The sequence below is a fragment of the Prionailurus viverrinus genome, chromosome B1, assembly GCF_022837055.1.
Source record: "Prionailurus viverrinus isolate Anna chromosome B1, UM_Priviv_1.0, whole genome shotgun sequence".
In the NCBI taxonomy this organism is placed as follows: Eukaryota; Metazoa; Chordata; class Mammalia; order Carnivora; family Felidae; genus Prionailurus; species Prionailurus viverrinus.
Genome location: NC_062564.1, coordinates 35,563,921 through 35,576,359, shown reverse-complemented (window position 1 = coordinate 35,576,359; position 12,439 = coordinate 35,563,921). Strand labels below are relative to the sequence as shown.

Genomic DNA, 12,439 nt, shown 5'->3' with positions numbered 1-12,439 from the left:
TAATCAGTAACCCATCACAACCACAGTGCAGCTCTTCTGCCCCATGGGTCCTGTCCCCATGCTTTAATAAAATCACCTTTTTGCACCAAAGATGTCCTCAAGAATTTCTTGGCTGTTGGCTCCAGACCACCCCACCATCACCCCAAAACTTCATCAATATGTATACTTCATTATTAGTATATATGATTGCTCTTCATTATTTGCAGATTCCGTTTTGCATACATGCCTCCCTGCTAAAATTTATTTGTAGTCCCAAAATCAATACACATAGTGATTTTGAGGTTCTAGTCCCTTTCATCAGGAGCTAGGAAATACATATAAGCATACTAAGCTGCACATATACCCACATTTTTATCTGTTTCTTCATCTATCTGTATATACCCTTAGAAAAGTGAGTTTTGATTTCAGTCCAAATTCACAAGATTCAGCCTAACCTTACCTCTTTCCTACTCTCATGATTTATGATATATTCACTTGTCTGTTCAATTCTAGTATACTCACAAAGTAGGTATATAGCAGCCAAATCATGCTTTGAAAACAGATTCACTAACTAGAGATACAGTATTTGTGTATATTTCTTTGTGTCTTTGCCTTGCAGTATGTAGTCAAAATGCTGTTTTCCAAAGTTACTTGGGTTCTTTTTTCCCCATACCCTCCTTTGTTGCTTTGTTTTTCATTTATAATACAATTAGGTTTATTACTTGTTTGCATTCTATTTTGGGTTTCTTTCACATGCTGGTTGATTACCTGTTTTGCGGAGGCACATGTAGAACATTACTGTTGTAGAAAATCAAAGCTATCCAAAAAGGTATGCTTTGAGAAGTGTTGCACCCTGCTCATCCCCCTTAAAGTGTTCTCAGTGCTCCCTTCTTTCCACCCCTTTCCTCTGTGCCCTTTGTAGGTAACTGATGTCTCTCTCTAGTTTCTGATTTATACTTCCTGTATTTCTTCTGCACAAATGAGTAAATATATGTGGATCTCTTATATCCTTTCTTTATTACAGAAACAGTAGCATACTTTTTTGTACTTTGCTTTTTTTCACTTCACAGTATATTTTGGAAATTGCTCCAAATCTGTTTATAGAGATCTCTCTCTCTTTCTTTTCTTTTTTCTCCCTTTCTTTCTCCCTTCTTTCCTTCCTTTCATTCTTTCTTTCTTTCTTTCTTTCTTTCTTTCTTTCTTTCTTTCTTTCTTTTTCTTTCTTTCTTTCTTTCTTTCTTTCTTTTTCTTTCTTTCTTTCTTTCTTTCTTTCTTTCTTTCTTTCTTTCTTTCAGCTTCATGGTACTTTATTGTGTTTGCTCAGCCTTACATCCTATGTATAGTTATTTAGTTTGTTTCTAAAATTTTGCTATTATAAGCAACACTGCAACTTTGTGCATATGTATTTTCTTATTGTTGGAAGTGTATCTTTAGGGTATGCTTCTAGAAGTGGTCAAAAGTTAAGTGAGTATGTTGTTTTATCAGTTTTCACCATATTTTTTTTACTGTGCAAATTATTTTTATTTGTAGATAGTCAAATTTATCCATTTTTTTGCCTCTGGTTTTTTGTCATTAGTACACTTTATCTTAGCCAAAAGGCCGAGAAACATTTGGCTTTTTGTCATTAGTGATAAAGTTTTCCCTACACTAAAGGATAAAGAACTCACCACTTTTTCTTCTAGAACTTTATGACTTCATTTTGATATATTTGTTTTTTGATACATTTATCTCCCTTATCCATTTGTCATTCATTATGTATTATGTGAGATATATAGATCTAATTTTTTTGAAATGCCACCAATTGTCCCAGAAGCATTTTTTGAGAAGTCCATCATTACCCCCTGTGATTTAGGATGCTACTTTTATTATATACCAATATTGTATGCACTTGGATTAATTTCTGGACTGTTTTATTCCACTGGTATATTTATTTCTATATGTGCCAGTACTACTGTTTTTTTTTTTTAACATTAAAAAATGTTTATTTATTTTTAGGGGCACGGGGGTGGCTCACTTGGTTGAGCATCTGACTCTTCATTTCGGCTCAGGTCAAGATCCTAGGGTCGTGGGATCGAGCTCTGCTATGGGCTCTGTGCTGAGCATGGAGCCTGCTTGGGATTTTCTCTCTCTCCCTCAGCCCCTCTTCCCAACTCGTGTTCTCTCTCTCTCTCTCTCTCAAATAAATAAAATGAAAAAAATTTTTTTTAAATCTTTAGCTTTGAGAGAGAGAGAGAAACAAGCAGGAGAGGGGAAGGGGCAGAGCGAAAGAGGGAGGGAAGATCTGAAGTCCGGTCCATACTGACAATAGAGAGCCAGATGCTGGGGCCCAAACTCAGGAACTGAACCTCGAGATCATGACCTGAGCTAAAATCAGATGCTCAACCAACTGAGCCACGCAGGTGCTCCCAATTATAGAAGCTTTACAGTATCTTTTAATATCCAGTAGGGCTAGGCCCCCCTCCCCACTATATTTCTCTTTTTCAGTGTTTTTTGTTTTTGTTTTTTGTTTTTTCCTGGCTGTTTCCTGGATGTTCTTGCATGTTTATTTTTCCACAGAAATTTTATTATCAACTTATCTAACTCCATAAAATAACTTGTTGGTATTGGAATTGCAGTGGTTTTATAAATTAGGAAGAACTGATGCTGAATCATCCTATCCAACAACAAGGAATGTTTTTCCATTTGTTTTTGCCTACTTTTGTGTCTTCCAGGAGATTTTTAAATTTTTCTTGGTATTAGTTTTGCACATTTCTTACTAAATTTATTCCTGTGTGTTTAGTCTTTTTTGCTGGTATTGTAAATGGAGTTTTCTCCACCATGTGTCCTATTTATTGTTTGTGTATGTTAATTTTATATCCTGCCTTATTAGTGAATTCTTTTATTTTTTGAATTAGTTTAATCATTGATTTTTCTGGAGTTTTTCAGGTATACTATCATATCATCTTCAAATAGAGTTGTTTTATTTTTTTCTTTACCCATTCTTAAGCTTTTAATTGATTTCTCTTGTCTAATTCAATTAGCCAATACCTCTAATATAGTGTTGAATAGTAGCAGAGATAGTGGATATCCTTGTCTAGTTCCTTATTTAGTGGAAATTTCTCTGGTGTTTCCTCATTAAATAAAATACAGATTTTAAGATATATGTATATATATATGTATATATGGGGAGATATATATATATATATATATATATGGGGGTGGATTTGTCACAGAGCTCTAGATACTTGGAAAAACCGTGGAAATAGAAATTAAGGAAAGGTATCTATCAAGTCTACTCTATGCTCTGTTGGAGTCTAGGGCAACAGCTTGTTCCTTTCAAAAAGCTGGAAGGTTTCATGTTTCAGTTTGGGAATGACAATTAGATATGCCATTACAACAAGTCATTTAAGTCATTTGAATTCACGTAAATTGTCTTTATGCGTTGTCATGGTCACAAATAAAAATTTATCCTTACGTTTGTCTTTTTATAGTGTGTGCTGTTTTTGTGGAGTTTAAAGATTAATCATCCCAAAACAGTGTTTCTGCTTCGAGGAAATCATGAGTGCAGGCATCTTACAGAATATTTCACCTTCAAACAGGAATGTAAGTATGATCACTTTTCCAGAACCTTTTTGTTTGTTTGTTTTAAGTAAACTGTACTCCTCACAGGCTTGAACTCACAACTCTGAAATCGAAAATCCCATGTTCTACCGACTGAGCTAGCCAGACGCCCCATAACATTTTTAGTTACCCTTATGTCAATGTCAAAATGAATCGCACAGAAACCAAATAAAGAAACTAATGGAACCCAAATGGTTTCTGTTGTTTATTTTCTGATAAGAACCAAGATTCTACCTTTTAAGACATTTATTTTGAAAATATCTTTTGTGGTTTCTCCCTATTATGTAATGTAATACATTTGGGATATTTGGAAAACATAGAAAAGTCCAAAGAAGATAAAAGTTGTCCACAGTCATGCCACTTAAAAATAATAACTATTATCTCACTATTTGAGATATAATCTTCTTTTCTGCATATATAAAAACCTATCATGAGGGGCACCTGGGTGGCGCAGTCGGTTAAGCCTCCGACTTCAGCCAGGTCATGATCTCGCGGTCCGTGAGTTCGAGCCCAGCGTCGGGCTCTGGGCTGATGGCTCAGAGCCTGGAGCCTGTTTCCGATTCTGTGTCTCCCTCTCTCTCTGCCCCTCCCCCGTTCATGCTCTGTCTCTCTCTGTCCCAAAAAAAAATAAACGTTAAAGGGAAGTGCCCGTACGTCTTTAAAAAAAAAAAAAAAAACAAAAAACCTATCATGAAATAGTTGAAATACATATGTATCTATACATATTTTCAAAAAAATTAGACTATTAAATGTACTGTTTAATAAATTGCTCTTTACATTTTATATAATAACTTTTTCTAATTAAATCATTAAGTACCATTAAATATCTTTGAACATGATTTTAAAATGTTATTATAATATTTTAAAAGTATTTCATCTTATTGATGCACTATCATATATGTAGCCAATTTAGTAACAGCTGTATGACATTTCTGTTGTTTCCAACTATAAATCATACTGTACTAGTAAAAAAAGCTTATTAAGGTAGAATTTTTTTGAAAGGCAAAACATTGCTAAACCATTTGAAAAAAAAAAACAAAAAAACTGGCACATTTCTTTGACCAGCACTCACAGTTGACTCTTAACATTCAGTGTGATGGTAACTAAATTGGGCTTGTTTGAGAGAACTTGCCCCAGGGCATTTGCGCTTATTGTTTCTTGTCTTCCCAGATAGCTATCTGTTTATATATAAGACCTACATCCTTACTTCATTCTTGTCATCTCCTCAGAGACTTTCTTCCCTGGTTCCTTTTTCTAAATTAAAGATTTCATCATTTTACTCTCATACCTTGTCTTTTTATTAATGGTATCCATCAATGCCTGAAATTTATATATATATATTTTTATATAAAATTCATATTCAAGGGGCATCTCGGTGGCTCAGTTGGTTAAGTGTCTGACTTCAGCTCAGGTCATGATCTTGTGGTTCACGAGTTCGAGCCCTACGTTGAGCTAGGTGCTGACCGCTCAGAGCCTGGAGCCTGCTTCGGATTCTGTGTCTCCCTCTCTCTCTATCCCTCCCTCTCTTGCACTCTGTCTCTCTGTCTCTCTCTCAAAAATAAATAATCATTTAAAAGTTTTTTATTTAGCATTCTTTAAAAAAATTAAATTTATATTTAAAAAATATATTTATTTGTTTGTTGTTTTTCTATCCTGCCGTAAGTTAAATTCCATGATGACATGTTTTATCCACTGTTATTTTTCCAGAATAGTGTCTAATAACTCATTGGAGATGTTTAAAAATAGTGCTTGAATTAATTTGTTAAATGAATGATCATCTAGGATTTGTATCTTAGCACAAATTCTCAGAAGAGAATTACTAAGTCAGAGAGCATGAACATTTTAAAAGACTTTTTGATACATACTCTAAATAGCCCTCCAAAAAGATTATATATCAGTTTATATTTTAATGAAGTTTTATATTTTTATATAAGGTGAAAAGAAAATACTGAAATAAAAACCACAAAATTTTACCTTTTCTCATTCCTAAAATTTAGTGTATTCTGTATAAAATAAGGAAGCTGAACTAAATTCTTGGATATTGTCTGGCTCTAAAATCTGCTTCTTTCCTCAAATAATAATAAATATATACAAATGTTTTAATGTCATATAACTGATGGTTTGATCGGATTTCACTTTGTGTCCTATTCCAATGATTATCTTGGAGGAATCTATTATAAAATATTTAAAGTTTTATTCCCCCCAAAATATTCAAAGTTGAAAAAAACTGATCCTGGGTGACTCACTCGGTTAAATGAGCGACTCTTGATTTCAGCTCAGGTCATGATCTCATAGTTCATGTGTTTGAGCCCCACATCAGACTCCACTCAGTCGTTGTGCGGAGTCTGCTTGGCATTCTCTTTCTCTCTCCCTCTCTGCCCCTCCTGTGTACTCTCTCTTTCTCTCTCAAAATAAATAAATAAACTTAAAAAAAAAAAACTTTTAAATTTGTTTTCTGAGACTCAAGAGTTTATCCAATCCTTGGCCCCAAAATCCCTTTAATTGATACAACTTGGTAGTGTTTCATATGCTCATATTAACTCTTGTTACCATAGCTTCCTACACTGAAGTTGATAGTTGTAATGATGGCCTTTCTCCTAGTAGATCCTGAAAGGAAAGGTCATTCTTATTACAAAAAATTTTAGAGACTGAACACTTAAAAAAAAAATTCCTCTGACAGAACAGTCAGCTACAAGTGGGCTTTTGCCCTACAGATCATTCCAACCCTTGGGACTTATTAGAATAAACAGTTCAAATCAGTAGGTAATAACCAGCAAATTTTTTTTTAAAGTTAGATCTCTTGGTGAATGTTTAAATTGCTATAAAGTATTTGAACAGCAGTTTTGGAATTTCTGTAAAAATTTTTGACCCAGCAATTTGGCTTCTAGGAATTTATCATGCAGATTATATAGGTGTTTTGTTTTTGTTTTTGGTTTTTTTTGGATTGTATAGGTTTTTTAATGCTATATAACAAATTACCACAAATTTAGCTGTTTATTTATTTTTAAAGTTTATTTATTTTTAAAGCTTATTTTGAGAGAGAGAGCATGGGGGAGGAGCAGAGAGAGGGAGGGAGAGAGAGAGAGAGAGAGAGAGAGAGAGAGAGAGAATATCCCAAGCAGGCTCCACACTGTCAGTGCAGGGCCTGATGTGGGGCTTGAACCTTAAACTGTGAGATCATGACCTGAGCCACAGCCAAGAGTCAGATGCTTAACCGACTGAGCCACCCAGGCACCCCAGGCTTATTTATTTTTAAATATTTATTTTGAGAGAGAGAGAGAGCACACATGCATACACACATATGCATGTGAGCGGGGGAGGGACAGAGAGAGAGGGAGAGAGAGAATCCCAAGCAGGCTTGGTACTGTCAGCACAGAGCCAGATGCGGGCTTGATCTCACTGACTGTGAGATCATGACCTGAGCGGAAACCAAGAGTTGGATGCTTAGCCAACTGAGCCACCCAGGCACCCTTGAGAGAGAGAGAGAGAATTTGAATATCAATAAGGGACTGCTTAAATAAGTGATAATATGTTTTAAAAAATGGAATACTAGGCAGCTATTGAAAGATCACCATGGGCCTAGATGTGCTCCTTTGTAAATTAAAAATACATAATGTGTAGGGGCATACACACACAGACACACACACACACACACACACACACACACACACACACGAGGAATATATATAGAGAGAGAGAGCAGAAGAAATTGATAGCAGTGATTATCTGTGGGGAGTTGAGTCAGCAGGACTTGTATTTTTGATTTTGTATCTTCCTGTGGTGCTGCTGGAGTTGTGCTTCATCACCACCGTGTACTACTACTGTAATAAACTTTTAAACTGGTAACTTCAAAACCACCTGGATGGGTGCCAAGCATTTAAGAGGCTTTTTAAAGACCCCAGATAATTGTCCTGCATGCAGCAGTTTAGCACACCTGCTCCAGAGGTTTGGAAAATATCTACTATTTTTCATTTGAGAACCACTTCACCAAATAGTTGAAAAATTGCAACTATTTTGTATTATTTTTCTAAGCCAAATATGGGGATATTACTCATTACCCTTCTCTTTCTTTACCTGGGAAAATTAAATAATGCATATCAAGCAGTTGACAAAGGCCCTAGAATGATTAGTATTTAGCAATAGATAAGTAATAAGAAAGCTGCCTTAGGATGCCTCTGTTCTGAATTAAGGTTTAGGTTTTTTTAGGCAACATTTTATCCAGTTCTTCCTCTGTTTTATCAGAGTTCTTTTTTTGACTAGTATAAATTGGTTCAGACTATTTTTAGAAGATGGAACAATAGGTTTGGGAAACATTTTAAGTGTTCTCATTTTTTCACAGAATTTCTTATCTTCGGTTTTTGTTTGCTTTTCACATGCTTTAAACCAGGTTTCTTTTCTTCTCTTACCTACAGACATACTCCTGTTTCATTCTAATGCTACATCTGAAATGTGAATAAGTCTTGGAACAAATACACGAATATAATTTCAAATTTTGTTCTTATAAGCAAGGAGCATGTGTGCTGCTTTGCATGGATATTTTCAGTGATAAGCTGATCTCTCGTAAAGGGCGACCATGGCTTTTAGAATCAGCACCTTATAATTAATGCTAAGTGATGCTTAGTTCCAGATTGTGCAGCTGTAGTCTTGAGAGTATTTCTAAGGGAGTTAGAATATTTTGTAAGGGAGGAGTTGTTTTTTCCTTACATCAATTCTTTAAAAAACATTTTTTTTAATGTTTATTTATTTTTGAGAGAGAGAGAGACAGAGTGCAAGTGGGAGAGGGGCAGAGAGAAAGGGAGACACAGAATCCGAAGCAGGCTCCAGGCTCCAAGCTTTCAGCACAGAGCCCAACATGGGGCTTGAACTCACGAACCACGAGATCATGACCTGAGCTGTAGTCGAATGCTTAACCGACTGAGCCTCCCAGGTGCCCCTCTTACATCAATTTTTGAATTGCTTTATATTGCAGGGGTCTTTAAATATTCCTCTCAGGGTACCTGGGTGGCTCAGTCAGTCGGGTGACTGACTCTTGATTTTACCTCAGTTCCTGGGATCGAGCCCCACATGGGGCTATGTGCTGGCAGCGTGGAGCTTGCTTGGGATTCTCTTCTCTCTCCCTGCCCTTCTCCCACTTGTGCTCTCTCTCAAAATAAATAAATATTTACAAAAAATAGGGGTGCCTTTGTGTGGCTTAGTCAGTTAAGTGACTCTTGATTTTGGCTCAAGTCATGACCTTGGGGTTAGTGAGTTCAAGCACAGCATTAGGCTCTGCGCTGACAGTGCGAGCCTGCTTGGGACTGTCTCTACCTCTCTCTCTTCCCCTCTCCCACTTGTGCTGTCCCTCAAAAATTAAATAAACATTAAAAAGAAAACAGTATTGTTATGACAGTTTATATTTTGGACAAGTTTTTTCTTTTTTAATAAACAAATATTGTTTGTCGTTAATTACAGTATTATTTATAGTAGTAAGAGATGGGTGTGGTTAGATTGTGGTATATCCTTAAAGTGAAATTCTCTGTAGATATAAAAGAAATAATTACAAAGCTCTCCGTATAAAGATGTTCTCCAAAATGTGTTAAGTACAAAAAGTGAGTGCAAAGCAGTGTACATATGCTTCCATTTATGTAAAAAGCAAAAGGATGTTGAAAAGAGAATAAATGTACACATCTTGTGTGTTTGCATACAGTATCTTTGTAAAGACACCCAGAAAACTAGTAACACTAGTTGCCTTCAGGGAGTGGGTAGGAGGAGTAGGAGTAGGAGACACCATATAATCTTTTGTGACTTTTGCTTTTGAACCATGTAAATGTAATTTTTTTTTTTTTTAAATAATGAAAGCAAGTGAAAATCAAGACAAGTGTATAATCAGTGGCTAGACCAGGTCATGGTTTCTTACAAATAGCGCTGACTCTCAAAATTACTTTTTTAAAAATTTTTTTAAGATTTTATTTTTTTAAGTGGGGCTCGAACTCACAACCCTGAGATAAAGAGTCACATGCTCCACCAACTGAGCCAGCCAGGAGCCCCTCAAAATCACTTTAGAGAATATTGTTGAAATTTTGTTTTGTGAATGTTATATTATTGATACTAGTTAGAACTTGTATCATCTGTGTGATCCCTGTGACTGAGGTGCATTTTTCCTTCATTATAGAAATGATTGTTTTATGAGATGTAGCTTAAAATTTGTCATGAAAATAAAACACTAAGTCAACTAATTTAATGTTTGGGAATTACATATTTGGCTATTTAAATTCTCCTAGTAGATATTCATTTCAAATAATGATTGGGAGGAGTATCACATGGTATTAAGAGCATAAGCAGGTTCAATTTCCAGTCCTGCCACTTACTAGCTTGCAACTTTGGGCAAGTAGGCCCAGTTCCTTCAGTTTTTTAAGGACGATACTAATAGCACTTGTTTCATAGGGTTTCTGTGAAGATAAAATAATTTTATTAGTTAACACTTACATAGTATCTGCTGTGTGCCAGACATTATCAAAGCATTTTACATATATGAATTCATTTAATCTTCACAGCAGTCTTGTAACATAGATATGTATTGTTATTATGCCCATTTATAGATGAGGAAATCAAAGCACAAGGCATGAAGTAATTTGTGCTGAGTACCACAGCTAGTAAGCCAAGGTTCAGATCAGGGCAGTCAGGTTCCAAACTGCATTTTCTTGACCACCATGCTGTTTAGAACACATAGCTCCCTGATGGCACAGATGAATTGTGAGCCTTCAACAAATTTCAATAATAAAGGTAATATAATAATAAATGTTACTATAAAAGTTATATATTCATTGGAGAAAATACAGATAAACGAAGTGAACAAAATATATAGATATCATCTTCAGTCTAACCCCTCAGAAAACAAATATGTTGGTATTTATATACCTATTCATATACTTTAAGAAAATAACATTTTGGGGCACTTGGGTGGCTCAGTCTGACTTTGGCTCAAATCATGATCTTGTGGGTTTGTGTGTTTGAGCCCCGCATTGGGCTCTGTGCTGACAGCTTGGAGCCTGGAGCCTGCTTCAGATTCTGTGTCTCCCTTTCTCTCTGCCCTTCCCTGCTGCTTGTGTGCATGCTCTCAGAAAAAAAAATGAATAAACTTAAAAAAAGTTTTTTTTAAAGAAAATAGCATTTTGTAAACTACTTTGGTCATGTGTTAATACAGCATTAACTCCTTTTTGCTTAATTTGATTCATCATCTCCTGGGTTTTTGAAAAAATTTTATCAAATTTTTTTATTTTAATTTCAGTATAGTTAACATGTAGCGTTATCTTAGTTTCATGTGTACAATATAGTGATTCAACAATTCTATACATTACTCAGTACTCATCATAAGTGTACTTTTTAAAAAAATTTTTTTAATGTTTGCTTATTTTTGAGAGAGAGAGAGGGAGAGAGAGACAGAGCCCGAGTCGGGGAGGGGCAGAGACACAGGGAGACACAGAATCTGAAGCAGGCTCCAGGCTCTGAGCTATCAACACACAGCCCTACGTGGGGCTTAAACCTATTTGCCATGATATCATAACCTGAGCAGAAGTCAGACACCCAACCAACTGAGCCACCAGGAGTCCTGATAAGTCATAATCCCTTTATCTGTTTCACCCATCCCCCTATCCACCTCCCCTCTGGAAACCATCAGTTTGTTCTTTATAGTTAAGAGTCAGTTTCTTGGTTTGTTTCTCTGTCTCTCTCTCTTTTTTCTTTTGTTTCTTAAATTCCATATAAATGAAATCATATGATATTTCTTTCTCTGACTTATTTTACTTAGCATTATACTCTCTAGCTCCATCCATGTCATTGCAAATGGCAAGATTTCCTTATTTTTATGGCTGAATAATATTCCTGTGTGTGTGTGTGTATTACATCTTTATCCATCTGTTGATGGACACTTGGGCTGCTTCCATAATTTGGCTCTTGTAAATAATGCTGCAGTAAATGTAAGAGTGAATGTATCCTTTCAAATTAGTGTTTTTGTATTCTTTGGGTAAATACCCACTAGTGCGATAACTGGATCATGGAGTAGTTCAATTTTTAATTTTTTGAAGACCCTCCGTACTGTGTTCCACAGTGGCTGCACCAGTTTGCATTCCCACCACCAGTGCACAAAGGTTACTTTTTCTTCACATCCTCACCAACACTTGTTTCTTGTGTAACCTCCTGTTTTAATGTACAAAATGGAGGTAAGATACTGTATTGCTTGCCATCTTTCTCTAGATTTGGTATTCTTTTGGAAGTAAGCTAAGGAATTCTTTTGAGTCATTCATAGAGGTTTCTCCAAAGAAGACCTACATACAGCCAACAGACACATGAAAGATGCTCAACATCGCTAATCATCAGGGAAATGCAAATCAAAACCACAATGAGCTATATCACCTCACACTAGTCAGAATGGCTAGTATCAAAAAGACAAGAAATAGCAAGTGTTGGCAAAGGTGGGGAGATAAGGGAACCCTTGGATTCTGTTGACGGGAGTGTAAATCGGTGCAGCCAGTATGGAAAACACTATGGAGTTTCCTTAAAAAATTAAAAATAAAAGTATCATACGATCCAATAATTCTATCACTTAGATACTTACCCAAGGAAAACACAAACACTAATTTGAAAGATAAATGCAGGGGCGCCTGGGTGGCTCGGTCAGTTAAGGGTTCGACTTTGGCTCAGGTCATGATCTCACTGTCTGTGAGTTTGAGCCCCGCGTCGGGCTCTGTGCTGATAGCTCAGAGCCTGGAGCCTGTTTCAGATTCTGTGTCTCCCTCTCTCTCTGCCCCTCCCCTCTTCACACTCTGTCTCTCTCTCTCTCAAAAATAAAAATAAACATTAAAAAAAATTAAAAAAACAAAAC

General features: G+C 35.9%; 1 protein-coding gene across 3 annotated transcripts in view; it reads left to right on the top strand.

Annotated features, from left to right (window-relative positions):
• Positions 1–12,439, top strand: part of PPP3CC (protein phosphatase 3 catalytic subunit gamma) — a 99,233-nt gene that overhangs the window by 49,143 nt on the left and 37,651 nt on the right. For all 3 annotated transcript variants that reach the window (XM_047854809.1, XM_047854808.1, XM_047854807.1), the window contains exon 4: positions 3,450–3,561. In XM_047854809.1, coding sequence (XP_047710765.1) covers positions 3,450–3,561 — 112 coding nt within the window. The remainder of the gene's footprint in view (positions 1–3,449; positions 3,562–12,439) is intronic.